General features: G+C 37.8%; 1 protein-coding gene across 1 annotated transcript in view; it reads right to left on the minus strand.

Annotated features, from left to right (window-relative positions):
* The window catches only part of KCNH8 (potassium voltage-gated channel subfamily H member 8), a 396,752-nt gene extending 374,823 nt beyond the window's left edge, over nucleotides 1-21,929 (minus strand). Inside the window, exon 1 of the mRNA XM_077130036.1 lies at nucleotides 21,083-21,929. Within this exon, the coding sequence (XP_076986151.1) occupies nucleotides 21,083-21,158 (76 nt within the window). The 5' untranslated portion in view covers nucleotides 21,159-21,929. The remainder of the gene's footprint in view (nucleotides 1-21,082) is intronic.
* Between the last annotated feature and the right edge of the window lie 3,535 nt (nucleotides 21,930-25,464).

Genomic DNA, 25,464 nt, shown 5'->3' on the forward strand with positions numbered 1-25,464 from the left:
GATTTCATGTTGAACCTGCAAAGAGCATGAAGGTGTCCCCATATAAGCCAAAACAACAAGAGAGACAGCGTGGAGCTAAGATCCTGCGCAAGAGAGAGCCTTGTATGGGTGAAGTGTCCCCATGGAAGAAGCTGGAGGTATACTCCTGAATGTTTTGAGGAAGAAGAGTCATATGATAAAAACGAATGCGATCACTTAAGTCAAGGGAACAAAAGGTGATAAATTCCATGTGATCCTCTGTGTGTGTGTATGTGTGTGTGTGTGTAAAGGGAGAGCTTAAGAACCCAAGAAGAGAATTACTTTATCAAGACCCCAAAGCAGGTGTCATATTCCAACAACTAACAATCAGATGGCACAGGCACCAACTAGTCAAAACAGAACAGTGACCTAAGAAAATAACTTCTACCAGTTTGGCTAGAACAACATGTATAGCAAACAAACATGAGCTTTGTTTCAAAATACCAATGATTACTTACAATAATATTAGCTAACAAAGGATTTTTCTGCTCCTTATCTTTCCTCCCTTCTGCAACATCAACCTCGGAGAAGACCGAGGCAGCCTTTTATACAAATAAGGGAGAGTTGTAGAAGCCCTAGATAGGAAACTTTCCAACTGTCCAGCCAAGTTGGACCACCTCTGGGGGAGGAACAAAGGTGTCATTTCAAAGGAAGATGGGCATTGTGGCTATTTACATGGACTGGATCTTAATTAACTGAACTTAGTTTCTTTTGAAAAGTATAGTAAATGAAGGATCTTTTCATCACCTAATAATGACCAAAATGGTCATGGACCTAGATTTCATCCAAGTGGAAGAAAAGAACTGTCTCCGTTAAATGGGTTTGAACAGACAGTGGAGTTAGGGCGTGCACATTCAGTGTAACTGTTGCAATTATCTAATGAAAATCTGCCATTCTCAGGTTTTCTTTTCAGCCATACAGCCCATACTTCAAAGGAAAGCTGATGGAAAGTTCAAGGTGTAAAATAGTGTCAAAATTGCTCTCACTGGGGGGGAAGTATTGAGGAGGACAAAGAAGTGCGAGGCAGTATATGTATGGGTGCTGAAGGATAGTTTAAAAGCCAGCCCTGAAATAATTCCTTTAATGGATAAGCCTTTGAATTCATAATTATGTTTTAAATGTGTTTTTTTTTTTTAATTTGAGAGATGAGAATACAGCACTTCACAAATTTTTCCAAGGAAACGTGTTAATGAAGTACTTCCTTTAAGACACTTCAGTGATAGCTGTTACTCTTCATTTCTTGCATTTGAAAATGATGGTTATGTGACTGGGTATAAGTTTAAACACCCTGAGTCAGTGTATGCCTTCTTTCCAAGAATTATAGCTGCACATATTCACCCAGATCTGCTCACCCTTTGTGGGTAATGCAGCATTTGTTCAAAGCATTTGATCAAATAAACCATCTTAGACCTTTGCAACTGCAAGCCCTAACAGAATAGTCCATACAATTTGCAGATGAGAAAACAAGCTCAAAAAAAAAAAAGAAAAGAATAGATGAAAGGTGATAGTGCAGTTATACAGAGAAGATAGGGTTAAACAAATGAGTATGATTGCTGAATCATTATATTGATATTTCTTTTATTCTCCAGTATCTTAGAGCAGCTAGAAGTAAAACCTTAAAATTATGGAATTGTAACCCTGTACCAAACTCTGAAATCTGTTCTACAACTAACTTTTGTGATGTACTTTGGAATTTATTTCTTATTTGTATATAAGTTATTTTTATCAAAAAAAAGAAAAAAAAGTTGACTTTGATGATAAAAAAAATATGTATTCCTTTCATCCTCCAATGTTCTGGAGCAGCTAGAAGGAAAAATCTGAGAGGATGGTATGGTAGCCCATGACAAACTCTGGAACCTGTCCTGTAACTACTTTTTGAAGAGTGCTTTGAAAACTATTGCTTTTTTCTTTCTTTGCTTTGTATGTATGTTATATTATACAATAAAAAACAGTCAAAAAATAAAAAAGAATGGATGAAATACTACTCAGAAAAAAAAAGTAATGAACTATTGATACACACATTGACTTGGATAGATCTCAAGAGTATTATTCTGAGTCAATAAAGATAATCTCAAAAGGTACCTACTGTATGATTGCATTTATGTAATGCTCTTGAAATGGCAAAATTATTGAGATGACAAAGAGATTAGTGGTTGCCAGGGTTGACGGAGTGAGGGAGGTTACTGTGGCTATAAAAGCCTATCAAAAGGGATCCTTATGGTGAACATGTTCTGTATCTTGACCACAGTGGTTGTTGCAATAATCTACATATGTGATAAAACTGCACAGAACTCAACACACCCACACAAATGTGTACAAGTAAAACTGGTGAAATCCGAGCAAGGTGAATGGATTCTATCAATGTTGATTTCCTGGTTGAAATATTGTTCTATAAGCTAAACAAAATGTTACCATTGGGGGAAACCAGATATCTTAGTTTTGTCAGAGTTGCTGTCACAAATACCACCCAATGGGTTGATTTAAACAATGGGAATTTATTGACTTGTGGTTTCAGAGGCCGAAAGTCCAAACCAAGGTGCTGGCTAGAAGACCTGTTTCTTTCCTAAGGTCAGTTATGTTCTAGCTGACTGGCCATCCTGGGGTTCCCTAGTTTTTAATCTCTGTTTCCCATCATATGGCAATGTCTTCTCCTTTCTTTCCAGTTCCCAGTGACTTCCAGCTTCTGGTTCCTTCCCATAGCTTCTTCTCTATGTTTGAATTTCTTCTGCTTATAAAGACTTCAGTAATCCAGATTATACCCAACTTCATTCAGCTGGGATACACTTTAAGTAAAAATAACAACTTCAAGAGATCTTATTTACAATGAGATCACACCCACAGGAATGAGAATCAAGATCAAGACATGTCTACATTGGGGTATGTAATTCAATCCACCACACTGGGTGAAGGATATATGAGATTTCACTGTATTATTTCTTAAAACTGCATGTGACTCTACAATTCTTTTTTTCTTAAAACTGCATGCAACTCCACCATTTATTTTAATGTAATGGAATTGCTTTCTGACCAATAAGAGTAAAAATATTCAAGAACACTTGTATGCCAAGAAGATTGCCGTTATTGTTTTTTACCAATTTAATAAGAGAATATTTGACTTATGAAGACCCCTCAAAAGCAAAAAATGCAGAAATATCTTTTTCCAAAGGAAAGAAAAATCATGTTCCTAGGTCTGGGATTTAAAAAAAAGTCGGTGGATAATTTTCCTTGTTGTTGGAGGGATCTTTGTTTTATAAAAGAACTCCCATTTAAATGGGGAGATAATGTTTAAATTGTACAGAGCTTCTCTGGGGTGATGGAAAAGCTCTGGTAATGGATGGTGCTGATGGTAGCACAACATTGTGAATGCAATTAATAGCACTGTATTATATATTTAAATGTGGTTAAAAGAAGAAACTTTAAGTTATATAGATGTTATTAGAATGAAAATTAATAAACGTAGGCCTATACAACATAACCAGTGACTCCTAATGTAAGCCATGAATTATACTTAATAGTACAATTATAATAAAATATTTTTATCGATTGTAACAAATGCAGCACACTGATGCAAAGTGTTAATAATACAGGTGGTATGTGGGAACTGTGCATTTTTTGTTTGACTTTTTTGTAAACCTATAATTTCTGTAATAATTATTTAAAAATCCAAAACAAACAAAAAAGATTCACATTTAAACAGTAGAAAATCTTCCAGATTGTTTAATCCATTAAAAAAACATTTGGATAAGTTATGATATTTCTACTGCAGTAGAAGCAGCAATGCTTCACTGCCTATGAGTTTTCTTTTATGCAAATGTTTTAATGCCCCCATGTGACCCTTTCTAGAAGCAAGAAGATATCATTTTAAAACATAGCCCTGTGACAAAACAACTGGCTGTGTCAGCCATATACTCAGTCACTAAAATCAACTAAGGCTCAGTTTTGTCATCTCTAGAGCATGGATAAAATTTTCTGTCATACCTACCTCATTGTGTTATGAAGAAAAAATGAAAAAGACACATACAAACACACACAGAGGAAACTGGGAAGCATTATACAAACATATCACAATATCTAGTAAATGGAAAAGGTCATTTACAGCTGACATTCCAGCACCACAGCTGAGTTGCTATAAATAGAATTTCAGCCCTAGTATACTAACCATTAGTGGTCTTGTCACCTCATGTCTAACAGCTTGCATTGATGACTTTGTTAAAGAAATGCAATGGGGAAAATTATGGAGGACCTAAATCTAAAACTGCTTTAAGGCAGTCAAGTTCGTTCATTGAACACATATTTAAAGTTTTAACTATGTATCAGGAGCTATGATAGGGGCAAGGCAGACACTAGTCACCAGGATAGAAGTGAGTGCCATACACTGTTAGCTCATATCCTTGTAAAAGCAGGCTGATCAGGGTGCAAGGGTAGGTCAGTGGTAGAATTCCTGCCTGCCAAGCCAGAGACCTGGGTTCGACTCCTGGCCCATGCATTCCCCAAACAAACAAACAAAAATTCAAGAAATGGGGCTGCAATAACAGGATACTCACATGGAAAAAGAATGAAATGTGACCCCCGCCATACAGCATACAAAAAAAAGTAAATAAAGTAGGCTGATCATGCAAAGTATTATGCAAAACTTTGTGTTTTTATGCATGTGGAGCTTCCCATTATTTCAAAATATTGAATCTCTCTTTTTGTAATATTTTTATAGATTTCACAAGTAGGTGTTACATATCCTCCCAAATCTTTAGGTTATGAATTTTCAGCTCTCATCCCATAACTCATGCTATGACAAAAGACAAATGATATTCAGAGGTATGACACATTCTAATGCATGTGCTCAAATTCTAATGAAACACACAACATTAATGGAAAAACAGCATTACAGATTTTCTATTCTATGGTATCATTTAAAATTTTAACAGCATATTAAGAAATAAGCTGGGGCGGGCCGCGGTGGCTCAGCGGGCAAGAGTGCTTGCCTGCTATGCCGGAGGACCTCGGTTCGATTCCCGGCCCCAGCCCATGTAAAAAACAAACAAACAAACAAAATATAATAAAACAAGAAAATGTTTAAAGATGTTTCCCTTTCTTCCTCCCTTCCTTCCTTCTGTCTTTCCTTCCCTTCCTCCCTTTCTAAAAAAAAAAAAAAAAAAAAAGAAATAAGCAAGCAATTTTAAGATACCAAAATTGTCGCTTCACAAAGAAAAATAAACATGTTTAATCTATTTTTAGGAACTGATTGGTAACTTTTGAAACATAAATATTCATTCCTCCCCCACCCTCACCTTCAAAGATTACATTATGAGACAAGAGTGATCAATTTTGTTATTTGTTCCGATGTGATTGACATATAACTGTTGGGTCCACTCACTGTGGGCAGAGAATGATTCGCATACCCAGGCTTGGTCATGTGACTTAGTTTAATCAATAGGATGTTGGCAAACATGATAGAAGGAAAGTCTTGAAAACCATTTGGGTGATTTGGCTGGCTTCGTTGCACCTCCTCCATCACCATGAGATCATGTCCAGACCAGTGTATCAGGAGAGATCAGTGCATCAGAATTGCCCCAGCCAAGTTACCCCAGCCTGCAAACAATCGTCATATGCATAAACTAGCTTAGCCTGGATCAGGTGGCCCTCCCAAGCCAACGCACAAAAATGTGAGCTGTAATAATCAGTAGCTAAATAATACACCAAGCAAGTCTGCACTATTGGGGAAAAAAACATCAAAAACTAATATTAACTTTAATCCTATTTTACTGCTAAAATGCTAATTTTGGGTTACTAATTTCAATATCAATATCTTTTAATATTATTAAAAGATAATACTATTATCTTTTAATAATAGTATTAATTATACTATTTTTTAAAAATCTCGTACACTTATTAATTTGAATCAGAACAACTAAAAGAAGAGAAAGAGGTTGAAAAACAGAGAAGACAGAATGCAGAGATTGTGTCATTCCTAATGTTGTAGCCATAATTCTATCTTTCTCTAGCAACCCAGAAAACATTTTTAATTGCGTTCTTAAAATACACTTCACATACAATAAAACACATGTATTTAGAGTATACAATTTGTAAGTCTGACATATACCATTTCCACACCCAGGAAATTACACCACAGTTAAGATGGCAGCCCTATCTATCACCCTGAAAAGTGTCTTTCTGCCCCCCACCTTCCATCCTTCCCCACCTCACACCTAGGAGACTACTGATCACACAGAGCATTTTAAAATTCAAGATATGGTGACATTATTTCATAGATAACTAAGGATATGTTACAATAGTCTCAAATTTCTGAACTTAATGGCGTAGCTCTCAAGGGATCTCCAACACTAAAGGGTCATGACCCCTTCAAATAAGAAGAGCCACTTGTGGAACTTATTCTAAGAGAGAAAGGTTCCTAGGTAATCCACTAAATACTGCCCATAAAACACTGACACTTTGCAACTTTCTGGATTGAGTTTTACTAATGGGGTTTTCCTAAAAAGCATAATAACGGTCTGAAAGTCTCTCATAATGATGAAAAAGCATGACCATCAAGACCTTAATCTCATCAATTTAATACCTTAAATTTTCAATTTGACGTTTTGCCTTTTTATAAAACATACTTGCTATAGTCAAGACCATGTATACAGCTTCATTTCTTACAAATTGTGTGACTTCAAAATTTATTCAACCTTTTGGCACTTCAATTTTCCCAGCTTTAAAGTGGAAATAAAACATTTCATTTGCAGTGTTGATGAGATTAAGTAAAATAAAGTAGGTAAAAGCACCAAGTATAGCACTGGTTCGTGGTTGCTTACTGTAAAGTAAGGTAAAAAGCAGAGTAAATTTGAAGAAAGAGCAAAATGCAATTAAATGATCTTACTCTAGTTACAAGCTCAGCCCTGTGAGGCTCTAGCTTTGGAACCCCAGACAAAATACTTATTCTCTATGGCCTTTTCCTCCTGGCCTCTAAGGTGATGTTAACAAAAATATCTAAGAACAATATGACTAATGTGAAGTGACCCATGTCACTTCCATTTTAAGACTCCTGGCATATCAATATTAAAAAGTATTAAAAAATGGTTTTAGAAACTGTTGAATATGTATTTCAATATTTAGATTAATAAATTAAATTGTGGGACAAATTCTTTTTTCAAATCCATCAACATATCCCAGAAGATAACATCAAAAGCAAATATTATAAAAAGTCTAATTTAAGGAACATTGTACTCAGTGATCTGAGCCAAATTACCTTATATCACAGGATGATAAAAAAACTTTTTAATGACATGAGCATAGCATAGGGTGACTTTGGGTCTCCTTTGAGAAAGAAGGTATTAAATAATGAAATAAAATAATCTATTAAAACATTTTTTATTTTTGGATGATTTTATTATGAATCTATAAAATTTCTCTTTTCCAAAAGTGTTTTGATAAATAAAACTGTTTCCACAAAACAATAATACATGTATCTTTCTAATATCAGAAAATATAAAATAACCTACACATAATAACATTTCCTTTATATTTTCACATATTTTAAGTGATTTTCTTAGTCATGTCTATTTTTTATATCAAGTTGCTGAGATTATTCTGAAAGATGTGATTTTTTTCTTCAATATAGTGTTATTAGTTTTAATTTTTCATAAATTGCCTATAATCTTCCTCAAATTGTATTGATAATGAATTTAAATTATTGGCATTTTCAATGTACTCTTCAGTGTAGATCATAAAAATTTCTATTGAAAAATGCCCTTCGTAGGTACTGGCATGTTTTATAGGCACATAACAAATTTTGTTAAATTAAGGATATCTTCAATTCTATTTTTGTATATTAGAAAGCATAGATCTTAAGCCAAAGACTTTAAAGGTGTGCTCATTTTGCCTTTATTCAAAGAAATTGCCCTCAAAATATATATATATATATATTTTTTTACACGGGCAGACATCGGCAATCGAACCTGGGTCTCCAGCATGCCAGGCAAAAACTCTGCTGAGCCACCGTGTCCCCACCCAAAAATATTTTTACAATAAAAAAGTTGCAAAAATATTTGCCCTCCACAAAATGACTCATCTTTTTTTAGATACAGTCTCCTAAAACCAGCTACTAATTTTGTAACTACATGCTGATACTTATCCAATAGATTGGAATCTCCTCATTTTAACATGGTCAGTAATATTGCCTCAATATTGGATATGTCAACATTTTCTTTCGGTTTCAAATGCATCATTTGCATTTTCTTAACAAATGGGAATTTGTTACTTCATTAAATCCTTTTATATTGTCTTGAAGTCATTGAAGTCAAAGGGTTTATTGCAAAATTTTTCAAAATCAGCAAAAATCCAATTATCCTCTATATACATTTCATATACACCCATGTTTGCTATTGATTCCACCAACTTGTGGTCTGGTAGCTTTGTGTATTTCGCAATCTATGGCATTACTGTTTGGTGTACAAGGTGATATTGATCTAGGAAAGGATAAACATGCATACTATTAGATATTTTATAATTGGAAGGGGTTTTGAAAAGAGATATACAGCATTTCTGGGCATCTTTTCAACTTAAACACACATTAATATAACAATGTTATATTCCATTGCATAGGCATCTCATATATATTAGACAAGAACATAGTCAAAGTTATAAGAACCAACTGGAAGATTCCAAACCCATCTTGGCTCATTTTTGGTGCAACTATTAAAAATAATATTTTATTAAAAATGAAAAATTTGGGACAAATACTAAACCAGATGAGAGCAACTATAATGGGCACAAACATGGATGTGTGGTTCCCACAAAAAACACAATAATACACAAACACTATAAGAGAAAAAAAGAGTCATATCACTTACATATACCACTATAAAAATACTAAATAAAATATTAAAAGTAAAACTCAGCAACATTTGAAAAAAAGGATGCTCTGATCAAGTAGCATTTATGGATGCAGGAACAGTTAATGTTATGGAATCTGTTAATTGAATTTATTTTATTAATTGATTCAATGTGGAAAAATAGTATCACTTTGATAGATGACAAATTTTTTTATTTACTAAAATAGGAATACTTAACAAAATCTCTTAATACAGCAACCTGAAAGAAAAAATACTTACTAAGTAGACGTTAAAATATCGAAGTTAGGAATAATTAATTTTTCTGTATAGTTTTATTATTTTTTTGTATGCTGTATGGTGGGGGTCACATTTAATTCTTTCTTTTCCATGTGACTATTGCATTATCATAGCACCATTTGTTGAATATTTGGGGGAGGTCAGAGGACGTGCACAGGCTGGGAATCGAACCCTGGTTTCCTGTATGGCAGGTGAGAATCTTATACTGAAGCACCCCTGCACCCTCTTATAGCCCTATTTTTTTTTACATTGGTCTTATGGATTGAATATGTTCCCAACAAACACTCAAGTCCTAACCCTGGTGCCTGGTCCCATGGATGTGAACTCATTTATAATAAGGACTTTATACATCCTACTAGTTAACATGAGGCCAAGAAGAATCAGATGGGCCATAATCCAAATTTCTCCCTGCCCACAACGGTGGGTCTTAGTCTACTTACTGGAGTCCTTTATAAGGGGGAAACACACATATAGAAGCTAAGAGATGAAATTGAGAGAAACAACACAACAAGTTCAGAGAAAAAACCACAGACAAAGACAGCAGTAGCTGAAGCAATGAAATCCAGGAGAGAAGGGCCAGCAGACGTCCCCATGTCCCTTACTATCTGACAGAGGAGCTCAAGCTTGGGGTAACCAGTCTCCAGAGAAGGTATTGTCCTGTTGATGCTTGAATCGGGACATTTTCATGGCCTTAGACCTGTAAATTTGTAAGTTAATAAAATCTGCATTGTAAAAGTCAACCCATTTCTGGTATATTGCATTTCAGTTAGCTTTACCAAACCAAAACAGTTGTAAAAATTTAAAATGAGAAAGAATTGTTTTTGAGGATAATATTATTTCCTAACTGAAAACCCTGAAAAATCAATTTCAGGATAACAGAAATCCAGTAAGCTAGCTGGTTAAAAGAATAACAGTATATAGGAATCAACAGCCTTCATAAATACAAACATGATTGAGATAAGACAAAAATGGTGAAAGAAAAGGCAATGCAATTACAAAAATGGAATTACAAGGAATAAATTAAACAAAAAGTATGTAAGAGCTTTATTGAGAAACCCAAAAGAAAATTAAAATGATAGAAATACAGCAAGTTTTTGGATATGAATTTTCAACATCAGTAAACATCATTTTTTTCCTAGAGAAGATTCCACCTAAAAAATGATCTGGAGTTTTAAAAACTAGATGAGATGATTCTTAAGTTCATATAGACTACCAAATAAGTAAGATAAGTCAAGAATATCCTGAAAATAAATAGTGGAATGAGAGGTCAGACCAAGGCTTTTCAAGCATATCATAAAGCTACTATAATGACAAATATGGACTATCATATAAAGAAAAAGATGTATGAATATAATAGGCTAAAAAAAATCAAGAAATAGAAACAGTACAAATAGGAACATGGAGTATTATAAACTACACAGCTGAAATCAGCATGGAACAGATTCCATTTCCTAACATGGAATAATGTTAGGAAAATTGGATAGGAATCTGGAAAACATAAATTTTCTACTTCACACTCAGTAGAGCAAATTACAAAACTTATTAACAAAGGAGAAAACAATTAAATATACAAAATGAAACTATGGTAGACGAACATATAGGATATATCTTTTTAAATGGTTTCAGAATAGGAAATGCCTCTTCAAGTATGACAGGAGACCCAGAAGTCATAAAAAATTGACTAATTCTTCTGTGTAAAAGAAGACCAATCAAAACTGAGGAACACATATACAAATTCATAGCACCAACAAATTGTTCATTTTTATTATATAAAGAGCTTGAAGAAGTTAAAAGACAAACACCAGCAACTGAATTAATAAGTGGCAATAATGATGAACAAAAAATGCCCCCAAAAGTAAATCCAAATAGCACTCAAATATATTAAATAATGCTCAACCTCACTTATAGTAAAATACATGTACATTAAAAATTGTAAGAAGAAGCCGCTTTTCATCTATTTGAAAACAATCCAAATGATGGAATAAAAGAAATGAATATACTGAAATGCTATCCAAATATTAGCCAGAATTACTATCTTCCACATTGCACTTTTTATACTTTTTGTTTGTTAGTACCAAGAATATACTACATGATACAGAGCACTGCACAGATAGACAAGCACCAAAGGGATGTTTATTAATTTTATACACTAAAACCTGAAACCACACATTTGTTGGAAGAGAGGGGAAGGCTTATTATATTCAGATGACTGAAATGTAGCTGTTTTAGTTTCCTAGGCTGTTAAGCAAATACCCTAAAATGGGTCGGGTTAAACAGTGGGAATTTATTCGCTCATGGTTTTGAGGCCAAGAAAATGTCTAAATCAAGGCCATGCTTTCTTCCCATTGTGGGCTGGTGATTCTTGGTTCTTCTGTCACGTGGTAAGGCACATGGAGACATCTCCTGGCCTCATCCTTCTCTTCTGGGTTCCGTGTCAGCTTCTTGCTCCCATGGCTTCCTCTCTTTCGTGCCTGAATTCATTCTGCTTATAATAGACTGCAATAATGGACAAAGACCCATCCTGATTGGGTTGGGCCACACACACCATAACTGAAGCAACCTCATTAAAAGGGTTTACTTACAATGGTTCACACTCACAGGAATGGATTGGATTTAAGGACATGTTTCTGTAGGGTACGTACAGTTTCAAACCTCCATGGTAGCTCAATCAAAGCTGTGTTATATTGAAGAAAATAAGAACACAAAAGCCTGTCCCAACACATCTCATTCTTGGCTGTCCTTCATGGGATCACAGCAGAAGCATTTATCTGTTAAGTAGCAAGGGAAAAAGTATGCCCACTTTTTTCTTTGACTTTATTCTCTCCATGAAGAGAGAGGCACAACACCACAATTAAGGTCAGTCCACTTATTGTCAAACTCTGTATTTGACATGTGATTACATCTGAATTTCTTCGTGGATTCTTCTTTCCAGAAATTCAGATAAAATATGGGAAGACTGATAAGGGTCCTGCTCTCAATTCCCTCTTGTGCAATAACTAGAATAAGTAATGCATTTGGATTGACAAGTATAATAAGGAATATGTAATCAAATAAAAGAAAACCTGAGTGTTCAAGAGTTGGACAGCTAAGTGTCCCAAATGTTTCCTGCAAGTTTATTGTGGACAAAAGGTAAATGATTTTGGCTAAAAGTTGTCAACAGTACCTGACACTGGAGAATATATTTCTTCTAATTAAAGCAGACTTTTACACGTTTTGGGAGCCCCAACAGCTCCATAAGTAAATTAATTGACAAATTAATTAATTCAATTTAATTAAGGTAGACTTTATCAAAATAGGTAGCAGAATTTCCTTTGCAGGCCACCGAAAAGGTAAAAATCCAAAATGATGTCCCTACAATAGTTATATGAATTAGAATATCTTCTATAGAGAGATTAGCCTGACAATAAAAAATCACGAAGAAGTTCTAGAGTCAGCAAATTCCAAGCATCAACATCTCAAAGAAAATAGAATCTTCCTTTAAAAAAAATTAGACAGTAGATTTTCTTTGATGAGCAAAACTACTTTGCACTGTGAATGTATTCAGCAGCTCCAGATAGTAGGGTCTTAAAAACTCATTTAAAGACATTCTTTATATGCCAAGTACTTAGAAGTATAAAGAAATAAATGTATAAACCAGAAATGGCTAAAAATTTTAAGGAAGAAATCATTTTCAACATCTGAGAAAAGAAATGATGCCACAGAATATTCCAGTGTTTTTATCCTTGCTATATGAACACATATTAGTGGCAGTATGATACAGTAGAAATATCATTGGCTATAGTTGAGAACTCACTGTCTGTGATGAGATAGCAGAAAACTTCTGAGCCTGAGTTCCATCATCCGTAATGAAAAGGGAGGGGCCTGCCTTCTACCTTGCTGGGTCACTGGGTAGTGGAAAAGAACAAATAAAGCACCAGTACAGTACACAGCATGAATTAGACATACCCAAGGTGGTAGTCACTACTATCATTAGAGTTTAATAAAAGAAATTAATACTTGAACCATGTGAAAGAAAGGGGCTAGAAGCTAGCCTAGAATTACATTTCAAAACTCACTGTAATCACATATACTGAATAAAAGGAAGATCAGGCTCCACTGAAGGGAAATAAAAATGATTAATATGCATCTCTGGCCTTCAAGGAACTTGAAACGAATTTATTCAAGTAAACATTTATTGAGCAAAGTCCTCGTTCCAAGCATGACCCTGGGGATACAAAAGGAACAAGGCACAGTTAAGGCATCAAGAAGATCATAGTCCAGCATTGCAATATAAGTACTAATTGCAGCAGAACATTATGAGCTGATGAGAGAGACAGGCAAGGTCATGTGAGAGCATGTGGAAAGAGAGCATAGAGGAAAGGCGCCTCTACGGAGCCTCGCAGAGCGAGTTCCAAGAGAAGATAACCTGCATGATAGGTCTCAAAGAACTTCAAGGATCTTCATCCTCAAGTGAAATGCAAGAGGCCCAGAGGCTTGAATGAGCAGCAGATTTAGAGTGAGCAATTTGACGGTGAGTATGTCTACCAAAAGTCAGATAGTGGTTGGAAAGACTTCTGCATAATCATCTTGGGATCAGATAAGGCAAAGGACTTTGGATATTATCCAAGAAGTTACAGGCAGCCAACGGATGACTTTAATCAAGAGGATTACATGAGTAAATGGTCATATTGCTTTTAAGGGCTATCACTTTGGGGATAATGTGCATTCAATGTGGAGGGACTGGGAGAAGGGACCTATGACACAGGGGTCCAGTTAGGCTAAAGTTGCAATTATGGAGATAAGCAGAGCATCCAAATGAAAGCAGAAGCAGCAAAGAAGGAGATAAGGAACCAAATTAGGACTTTTCTAAAGTAAAATCTCAGAGACTTCATAATCAATTAGATGTGTGGGCAGTGAAGACCGAGTAGAATTTCCAGCCTGGAGAATTAGGTGGGTGGTGATGCCAATAATGGGGCCAGAAAACACAAGAAGACAAATAGTTTTCATAGGCCAGAAAAGATTATTAGTTCATTTGGGAACATGTGAATTTCAAAGTGTTTAAGGGAGATAGATAGCCACATTAATAACCATAAAGGGAAGCAAACACTTCTTCCAGATAATCTATAAACCAAAGACTACATTTGACTGTATAAATTATTGAGAAAGCTCTTCAATTGCTCCGGTTGCTAAATATGAACTGTGTCATAGGTAAAGCTGAAGTATCATCATTTCTGTTTGTAGGATCTGCTGAACCAAAACGGGTGCAAAAACTAGCATTTAGACTATATCAGCATATATCCACTGCCAGAGTGAACCTACTATCCCTGCAGCAACTGCAGTCCTGTACCTTTTTCTGTTGGCAATTCTCCAATCAACTTCACTGGAACTGAATTCTAGCACACCCTCAATTCTTTTTCTTCACCACAGGCATAATGTTATAGTAGAACACCAGGGCGAACAGCCCTGGAGGCAAAGAATACTCAGCTATATGGTGAGAAATCAATCTTTCCCTCCCCTAAGAGAAAGTTGGCTCTGTGGGCAAAACAAACTTATAAGAAAATGAAGAAGAATCAATTCTATGAAACCCATGTCCAACAATAAAAACATTATTAGAAGTAATGGCAAGAAGAAGAAACATCTTAGGTTTTCAGACTGGTATTTCTTCTGCTTTAAGTTTATGGTTGTAGGACATGGAGGGCTGAGACTTTTTAAGCCAAGCACAGATGACTTTACACTCCTACTGAGAGACCTGGCTCTATCAACTCCAATGGCTTCTTGTGTCAGAACACTCACTCTGGCTTTAAACCTTCCGTGTCTGACCTAACCTACCTTCCATTTCCCTCTTGACTCCACCTTGCCCCTTTTACATACTCTTAAATGCTTGTTATTGGCCCTAAACACCCATCCCCCCTTTTTAGCCTCAATGACAAATGCTACACAAATAGGCAAACCAAATAGAATATTGTATTTGCCCTTCTGATGTATGAGCTGATCTCCAACCCTAAAGTCATTTATTATAAAAAAAAAGTCACTCCCCAACAAAAATTATTCTGATTTTATCCAAATGTGCACCAAACTTTTTAGACCTCTGTAATTACTCTTGTCCCTTTCCAACCTGGGTTATAGGAATTTGTGCACATGTTTTATTGCTCCTTTTGAGGGACGAACAAGCCTAATTCATCCTAGAGTTACTAGCACAGTGGCTTTGTAGATAGTCAGTTTTCATGAAAGATTTTTTGAAAGAATGATCAAATGAATGAAGTGCAGATTTCTTCAGAGTGACTGTGCCCTTCCCACACACACACTGGGTCTAGGATACCCCAGAACTGATAATTCAGGACCGTCATTGTGCTTCCGCAAAGTTTTTGTTGTTGTTTTTGTTGTTTTTCAAGGCTTATTGGCCAGAAGTCTCATGCCATGGCCTTTGGTCCAAAAGTGATGTCACATGACAAAGCTTAGCAAGAATATACTATAGGCATAACTTCCAATCTTAACACATTAGATATCAATTTTCCTCTATATAATGATATTAAAACTAAATTATTTGATATTACTTTTTTAAAGACTATAAATTGAAACTTTTATTGTTATTCATGTATCTCCCCCATCATAAGAAATGCATTTCTGATAAAGGTATACATCTAATTACTGCAAATCAAGCTGTTCATTGCAGGGAAGGCATGAGAATTCCTGTGATAAGCTCTTTGGAGGGCAAAGAATTCATCTACAAAGTAAAGAGAATGAGAATAAATAAATAATTAATTCATTCTCTCTCTGTTTTTCAGTAAATCTGGAATAATGTTTAAATAAGGAAAAATATTTATTTTAACAGAGCCAACCTCAATGGAAGAGTGCAGAGTGCAATTTCTTAAATTCTAAATGTGGCTTGGGGCATGAAAATGAGATGGAAAATGCTTTGTTTCGAAACAGTTCATAGATACAGACCAGAATTGGACCTGATTAAGAAGGTTAACAAGTGCAAACCACCCAGTTACCTTAGAGTGCAAAGACCTGCCATAGGTATAAATCTCTGTGGAGGTCAGATTCTTGGACTGGTTCCCCACCCAGTGTAGGCTGAGTTACCTGAAAATAGACTATCTGACCCCATGTAACCTTCCTTATTTGAAAGAGACTTGGATTAACATTCTGAAAATATTCCTGTCTCCCACATTATTTCTACATTAGGGAATGAAGACTCTAACAGCACAGCTGATCAAAAATGTCTAAGACTAGTTTAACAGTACAAGGGGAGCTGAAAGCAAGATTCACTTATATGCCATCACCAAATGTGAAGGAAGACCCTCCCTCGCAGGTTACCAAAGTTTTCTGATGTAAACTCAACAGAGTATCCTGCATACATATTCTGCTTTATAGAAGAACAGATGTGAGAGCATTAGGCTTTGTGTCATAGCTGCCCTTTAACATTTATGAGGAGATAAGTGTGGTATACAGAATTCTAAGATGGTTCCCAAGATTCACACCTCCTGGTGTATACACCATGTATAACCCCCGCACCCCCACTCCCCAGTGACTATGGGTGGAACTTGTAAATCTGTAGGATATAACAGAAGTGAAAGGATTCTGTACGTCATTAAGGTCCATAATCAGTTGACTTTGAGTTAATCAAAAGGGAACTTTTCTGAGTGGGCCTGACTTAGAGAAACACCTTCTTGCAACCTTGAAGAAATAAGCTGTCATAAAGTAAGAGGACCTATGGAGGAGGCAATGTGGTAAGAACCCAAGGGTAGCCTCTAGTGGTTAAGAGAAGGCCCTGGCTGACAGCTAGGAGCCTCAATCATAAAACCGCAAAGAACAGGACCTTGCCAACAGCTACATGAGATTGGAAGACCCCAAGCTCATGAGTTCACAGCCCTGGTTGCTGTGATCTTGTTTGTATCCTTGTGAGGTCCCGAGCAGAGGACCCAGCTAACCTGTGTCTGGACATATGACCTAGAGAAAATGTGAGAAAACAAACAGCCAAGTTTGTGATCATTTGTTATACAGAAGTAGAAAACTAGCACAGCAGCTAACTTCCTAAACATAAAGAAGAAAAAGAGAGACTTACTGGCATGTAAAAAAATAATCTTTATAAATTTCCATTTGTGGGGATATATCTACGGAGTGATAGATATTTCTTTGAATGTATTTACTTAACAGCCTCTTATATACATGCACATACCAAATGGAGCTCATTTTTTTTACTGGATGAATGCCTTTGATGACATTCTCCAAACTACAACCCAAAAAAGACTTTGAAAGATCTTCATTGTTCCACTTTACTCTTTCCCTTATTTGAGTACTGAGTACATTACCCTTCTCTATTTGCTTCTAATGTTAAGAGATATGTGTACCTTGATGAAAGCATAAAGACAAGAAGAGAAAACATTAAGAACTGCCTCTGAAAAAGAAAAAAAATTTTTTTGGAAGAAACATTTTTATTTTAACAATTCCCTAGGACCATTTTGAACCGTCTATATAGGAAGATGAAAATATGTGCAAATAATATGCAAATATGAATGCGTTTCTAAACCACAGATACTCTGAATAATCTGAACGGGAATCTCCTTGATAGAGTTCATTAGCTTGTAAAGTTTCTTAAAACTTAAAGCTGGAAGAACTATTCTGGCCAGATTCTGATATGGCTGGAACATGGACACTACTTCCAAAAGTTTTATTTCCTAAAAAAGTGTTTTTCTCAACTGATACCTCATGAAAAATATTTGAACTCAAATATATTTTCAAGTCTGTATTTTCTTATTATATTTTCCCTTTGGCCAGATTAAATTGCGGTACTTAAATGAAAAGTCTACTCAGAAATGATTTTTTAAAATACATAAAACATGAAAAAAGAACTGTGTAGGAGTGAACTATATGCAGGTCAACATATTGAGATATATATGTATATGTATATATTTTACAGGATTCCAAGTTTGATGTTTGGCTACACATAACGATACAAAAAATTCATTAGAGTTAACTTTTCCCCCTAAATGGAGTATACATATTCAATCTTTTCAAGGCTCTTAGTTTTCCTAAGTCTAACTACACATCAATTAAGCACAAACCAAAAGAACATATTTCAAATGTAAATATTTTCTGTGGTGGTTTTATATAATGATATATTATTCATCAATGTCTAAAGTTATATTGCATATCAGAAAAAATATTTTCAACTAATGGTACACAATTGTATTTTCAACACTGACAAATAGCTCACTTCTTAAATACTGGATGGAAAACAAATGTTCTATTATGCAAAATAATGAAGTGTCCCTAGGTGATAAAACATATTATTAACTTCTTTTATGTTGCCCTGTGATAATAAATCAACTAATAAACTAGTAAGATTATGTTACAGGTTTTTATAGTGTTATACACGTATTTTTTTTTCCCCTGGGGAAAAAGTTTAGATGATGGTTTAAGTCGTTTTATTAAATTTGATTCCAATTTCAAGTCAATAAAGCTAATAATACATGTTGCATGTTGGTTATGTGAGCAAGGTAGTTTGCCAGGGATATTGTTTGCTCTATTTTATTTTTTCATCAAAACTGTCAAAATTAAGGAAAATAAGAAATTGGCATGACTACAAAATATACATAATAAATAAGGCAGAAAATGTAACAAGTCAACACACTTTATGCTAAATATAATAACAATTTACTTTCTAGTGTAGTTTTATGGGGTATTGAGGGGAGGGCTTTGCAAATTTAAACTTGCAAATAGTTTATCTTGCAAAGGAAAACAGATAATTACTTAAAAAAATCAAAAGAAAGATGATTATCAGAAAAGAGTTTCAAATTTGCATCGACACATGCATATTTAAATTTGCATCGACACAGAAAAAAATGGCATAATAAATAAATATTTAGCTGGGAAAATAATGTGTCCATGATTCTAGATAAAGTAAAATTTGTGACTAAATTTTTGCTTAGGGTATTTTTTTTAGTTCAAATTACTGAATTCAAAGAAACGCAAATGAAAAACTATAACTCTCTTTGACTGAGTGGGTATTTTTTTTGGTGGGGGAAGGGATTCATTAAATGTGGTAAGCAAAATCTTTGACAATGTAAACTTTCATGTTAATCACCACTTTCAAATTTGTGTCACTGTTTTTCAGATAGCATAAAAGCTGGGTCCCTCTAGGAATCCCCCAGACCTTGTGGAGCATAGACCAAGCATGGTTTCCAACAGTGTTTTAGTTTCTTTATTATTCTAAATGCTGGTGTGTGATAATGGCATTCCCAAATAAGGTTTCAGAATTCCTAACTTTCAATTTTATTATCATTTACATGTAGCTAATACAGATAAAAGAATATCCACTAGTATACATCTCTCTCACTCCATGTCCTCCTACTTATGTTATGGTGAGAGACAGAAAAAAACCAAGGTATTCCCACAATGATAATTTAAAGCCCTTCTTCTTAGCAATTGATATCTAAATGTATCCCTGCAGTAATTCCAGGCTAAGCTGGGGTGATTCACCACACATTGCACTCCATTCAACTTTATATGACAATGAACTAAGCAATTCTTATTTCTCAGTTCCTCAATTTCAGTAAAGGCATTTAGGATCAATGTTTAGTCTTTGGGTTGTAAATGTATGACTTCAAGAACTAACATGCACATGAAATTGATCAGTTCCTCTGGTAACAAATAGTACCCACAATCATGCATAGCTAAAGACAGCAGTCATAGTGGCAGTGGCAGGGACTTGAGGTTTCCTTGCAATATTTTTTTCTTATTATTATCTAAAGACACTTTGTACTTCACTCACACAGTCTGACACAAAGGGGAGACAGTGGCAGCAATTAAGCATAAAAACACTAGAAGAAGTGACCAAATATCCACAAGAACTACCAGATTAGATTGGCCATCAAAAATAAAAATTGAACAAAGTCAAAGCAAATACTTTATTTCTTTCTCAGGTAAACTTTTCCACCTACCCCTTGAGCATAGAACTCCAGGACTTGCTTCTTACCATAAGAGTGTGTAGCTCAACTACTGGAAGGGAAATAGAATGAGACATCCTCTTCCATATCAGCTCCAAGAAGTATGAACTCACAGTTAAAAACATTGCTGCCTGAACCTGAGAAAGCCTTTAAGATAAGTGAATTTCCAAGAGTCTTGTTTAATAGGCAGAAAAGGGAAAGACAGCCTGGAAAGAAGTAACAAACTAGCAGGACAGTGTGGATATTCACAGAGAAACTAACGGAAAGCATCTCTTAGGGGTGGGAGCACAGACTCTTAATTATGGTGCTAAACGCTGCTGGGAGGACCAACAGGCTCAGAGAGCTGAAAAAGCCTGGCAAAGAGCAGGGATCTGACCGTGGTCCTGAAAGTTGATGTCTTGCTGACAATTTCGAACAGTCTCCAAGCATCCCACAACATGTTTTGTTTTGCTTTTTAACTATGCAAAAAGAGCTAAATTTCTGATAATATTTTCCCGCAAAAAAGTAGAAACTTTCACTTGTGATCAGCATTGACAGTGCACATCTCCTTTCCCAACAGAATTCTACAGAAATTTCATACTTGGCATTTCGGTTTCTGGTCTGCCTTTCTATTTATCTTAGATGGGAAATCATGACTATCCGAGAGACCTCACGGAATGAAGCTCCCGGGAGATGAGGGCTACGCTGGAAGAACACTCCAAACTCTCCGCAAATGGAACCTATAGTCTAGGGGAGCCTTAAAACTCTAGAATGATAGGGTGGCAATATGCTAATACAGGCATTGCCAAGAAATCGAGAAAGAGAACTACACCAATCCAAATCGTACCATGGCAGGAAAGAAAAAAAAAAAAGAAAGAAAAAATTCTCCGTATAAAGGACACCTTGGCACGAACAGAAGCAAGTTCACTCTGGTGGGGCAAAAAAGGAAGGTGGGAGCAAAAGTAATTTATATGAGAATGCCATTCTAAAAAAAAAAAAAAGCCATACAACTCGTTTAAGTGCTGGACTTACGTGTTCCATCAAAACGGGTGGCGATGGTGTCGAGGAAGGTGTTCTGGGGCGCCAGTAATCCTTTCATAACCGGCATTTTTCCAGCATGAGGTGAAATTCTCCATCAAAGTTTGTCCGGAAAGATGGTTGGAGAGGAAAGTGCCAAGAAGGGAGAATGGGAGCGTGCTGACGGCAGGGGAGGGGAGACTGGGCTGCCGATGGGGCCGACCCAGGGAAAGGAGAGCGAGCGAGTTCCAGCCGCAGCTGCCGTGGCAGAAGCAGCCCGGGGAGCGCTCTCCGAGCCCTTTCCGCTCCTCCACGCTCAGCCCCGCGCAGGCTCCCTCTCCCGCCTCCTCCACCTCCGCCAACGGCCGAAACCTCCCCGCCGTCCCTCAGCGGGCGGCAGTGCCCGCCAAGCGCCGCCGCGCGGTGCCTCGCCCCCCACCCCGCCCGCGGGGAAAGAGCCTGCGGTGGCCCCGGGGGCGCCGCGCCCTGACCTCAGGCAGAGGGTTCAGAGAGGACCGCGGCCCGAGTTCAGCGAGGCTGGCAAGCGCTGAGATTTCCGGGCTCCCCCGGGCTCCGGGAAACGCGAGCAAACACGAATCCCACCCCCCCAGGAGCCAGTGAACAAAGACCCCTTTGTTCACTCTCTGTCCCTCTCCCGGGGAGCCGGGAGTCCCGTGGGTGTGGTGTTGGGGAAGGGGAGGAGACAGGTCGGGGAGGTACCGGGTCCCCGCCTCGAACTTACGAGGGGGGCGGCCCCCCCACTGGTGTCCAAGGGAGCAAAGGTAGCCAGGCGACCCAGGGGGAGGTGACCCCTTCCGGCGCACCTGCCATTGCGAGTACTGGCGACAGGAGTAAGGTAGCACTGAGTTAGTTGAGTGGCCCCCTCCCCAGTGCCTTGGCCTGTCATTCCGGGTATTGGCCCCGGAGGGTGCCAAGTGTCAGGTTTCTCCACCTCTGTCTCCTAGGTGCCAGAAAGGGGGGGTGGGGGGGCTTCAGCATCGTCCTCCTCAAATTGTCATTGGCCTCACCCAAACCGTCCTAAACGAAAGCATAATTTATACTACTACTACTAATAACATCTTTATATGGACAATGAATGGTGTGGATAAAGCGTTTTTAGAAAAGTTGGCAATTTTTATTGAATTGCAAAATACAATGTAAGGAAAACCAGTAAGGTTGCCCTGCAAAAACAGCTTTAACACAAATCCCCTAGCCTGTTGTCCCTGTCCTCGCCCAAATGGCGAAGCTTTCCCGAAGACTGCCACCGCCAGGTAGAAAACCTAGCCGGGTCCCAGGAATCACACGTGCCCCCGAAAACGAAAGCCGTCTCTCCTTTGCCCATCTTCCCCTAGCAATCACACGGGGAATTCCTTTCCTCCACGGATCAGCCAGGGTAAGCCTCGCCCCTGCCAGGGGCGCAGCCCTTCTGGGAGGGGAGAAGCACGCCCGCAGGATCGTGCAGACTTGCCCTAATTCTGCAGAGAACACTGAAAGAGAAGATGCCGAGACGTAGAAGGAAAGTTGAGAGCTCAGGGGCAGAAAAACAAACATAAACCCAGGTGCAGGTGCACCCGGAAGGAGAAATGGAGAAAAGTGAACAGGTGTCTGAGCTGCGGCGAGGGACAGCTTTGTCCCCGCTGCCAGGGAGCTCGGGCGTGGCGGGAGCCGGGCGCGCCCTGCCCCCGACTACGGTTGGTGGACAGAGGCTCTGTTTGAATTCTCCTAGCACGCGAGGCACAAGGGGGACCCTGCGGGTTTCGTCACGGCTTTCCGGGGTCCCGGAAGGGTGGGAGTGGAGGGAGGGAGGGGGAGGGATAGGCATTCCCCTTCTCCCCGCCCCCGCCCCTCTTTCTCGTGATGCACTTCCTGCGGCCGAGGATTCCCTTTGTGTTGAAATGCAAGGAAATCCGGCCGCTGCTGCGCGGCTACCCGCCGGGGACGCACCCGGCAGGGGAGGGGATTCCTGAGTGGGCGGGGCAGCCATCCTGGAGGTCAGGACCTGACAGTCGGGTCCCTACCCCAGCGCGACTCAGAACCTGTCTGTTCCGCCGTTCCTGGCCACCCCATGCCTTTCCCCAACGAGCCAAGCTTTGCAAAAAAAAAAAAAAAAACAAAAAAAAAACACGGGTTTCTGCGGGTGGTTTCCCTCGCGCGCTGCGCGACTCAGCATCCACTTTAGCAGAGCGTGGGAGAGAAAGATAGGGGAGCCGGTAATTCTGCTTGGGTGGCGTATGGCGTCCCAGTAAACGCTGGCTGCCGCTGTCTATGAAAAAGTGAAAGAAACGCCTCCCTTGAAGTGGCCTGAAATGTGTCATGATATATTTAAGTTGAAAGCCACAATCTGAGTTCATAAAATTTGTACTGTAGAGATGTTCCGTGTGTGTATAAAACTGTTTCTGCATGGATTTGCTCTAGTTGTCAAATGCATGAAATCGCTTGCGAGAAACAAGCGATAGAGAGGTTTAAAAATAGCAACTCATAGGGAAAGCCTCTATATTATGGCAAAAGGAACACAGCATTTATCACTTACTATCTTCAGCTCCCCTCCATCACCTACTATGTGTCAGACACTGTGCAAGGCATGACAAGATCCCTACCCTAAATTTAAATTTAAGTCCCAGTGGTAGGTAGAATTAACCACCTCTTTGATCCTTTCCCCTTGGAGGAGTCTTTCCTGATGAAGACTGACCACCATTACAACTCAGATCATGGGGTCCAGGGCCTCTCTAAATTCTGGCCCAATTAGAGACCCTAATGCCAAGTGCTCATGGCCTGGGTGAGGCCAAGCTATGACATTAAAGTAAGACATTGGTAAGAGCTTATACATATTAAGTCCCTTTAAATGTTTTTTGCCATCTTGAGTTCAAGGGCCGAGAAACAGGCACCATGAAAGTATAGTTTTCACACTCACTTGCCCCAAATCTCATTTCCTTTAAGAATCCGACTGTCCTCAAAGATTGACAAAAATAACCTGATTTCATTGAAGACCCCTTCCTTCCTAGAAGGATATGGCCCTTCTCTAAGAACTCAGTAAGATGTCACAAGTGTATAATATAAACACGCAATAGAGAAAACCCAAGTCCAGTAGAAAGAGATCCATATGCCCAGAGGGGCAGGTCATTTCTTTATAATAAATTGTAATAAAAGGCACAAAAATCTCTAAACTCAGACCAAGGCACTCCATTTTGTGTACTATAGAAGGATTCTCCATGTAAAACTATTCTAGGGACATTTCGCAGGTTTACTCCATTTTAAGTAGTAGTATTTCTCTTTCCTTTATGTGGTTATCTACTGCTGTGTAACAAACCATCCCAACATCTACTGACTTACAACAAATTTTATTTTGCTTGCAGATCTGTAAGTTGGGCAAGGTTCAATGAAGACAGATCATTCCTGAGTTAGTTTCACCGGGGACTGGAGGATGTACTTCTTAGATGGCTTACTCACAGGGATGGCAACCTGCTTCTTGCTGTCAGTCGAGCTCGGCCAGTGGTGAGACCTTGTGATTTCATTTCATCTTCATGAGGATCTGTCCATGAACTGTTTGGACTTTCTCACAGCATAGTGACTGTGTTTCAAGTAAGCTGCCAGTTCTTTAACTGGCTCAGAAACTGCCAGAACAAGAGCAGGCACCAAGCCCAGATTCAAAGGGAAGGAGCACACGTTCATTCTTTCCATGAAAACGTATCAAATAATTTTTGGGCCATGTATTAAAATCTCCACATCAATTTATTAGCATTTTGTGTTTTGTGTTTAGAGTAATATTCTAAAATTTGGTTTAAATGAACCTATTTTCACCTATTTCATATATTTCTATAAGACTTTGGGATTTATGGGCACAAGATCTGGACTCAAGTTCATAATTCCTTATGGAAAATGTAAGACAAGTGATAAAATAGAACTATAAGCCATGTATGAATGACAATTGTTATTTTTATTGTTGTTTTCTTTAATTTTGATCCTCTCTCCAACACTTGTTATATTTTCAATCTGAATGGGACTGAAAAATAGGTTCAGAAACCCACATGTCTGCCCAATGGTTTTAGGCTTCCTTCTTGTCTATATTTTTGTTATAGCATTCATCCAATACCATGACACAAATCCACAGCAAATGCCTCATTGATGTGCAAATATTTGACTGTGTGCTTTGAAAAAAATTCTAACAGTTTTCTGTCAACAAGTTTCAACCCCTAAAGAGAAAAAACTCTTTAATTTATAGGCTGGTGTAAAGAACATCAGCTCAGAAATATTGAGTTCTATTTTTGTCTCTAACCCAAATCCCCTTTGTGATCTGATGTAACCTTGGTCGCATCATTTTATATTTGTGGTTCTCCAATTCTTTGTTGTAAAACCAGGAAAACACTTGCCCTAACTTCTTCACTGATTGGAAGTTGCTT

The sequence above is a fragment of the Tamandua tetradactyla genome, chromosome 15 (genome assembly GCF_023851605.1).
Source record: "Tamandua tetradactyla isolate mTamTet1 chromosome 15, mTamTet1.pri, whole genome shotgun sequence".
Classification (NCBI taxonomy): domain Eukaryota; kingdom Metazoa; phylum Chordata; class Mammalia; order Pilosa; family Myrmecophagidae; genus Tamandua; species Tamandua tetradactyla.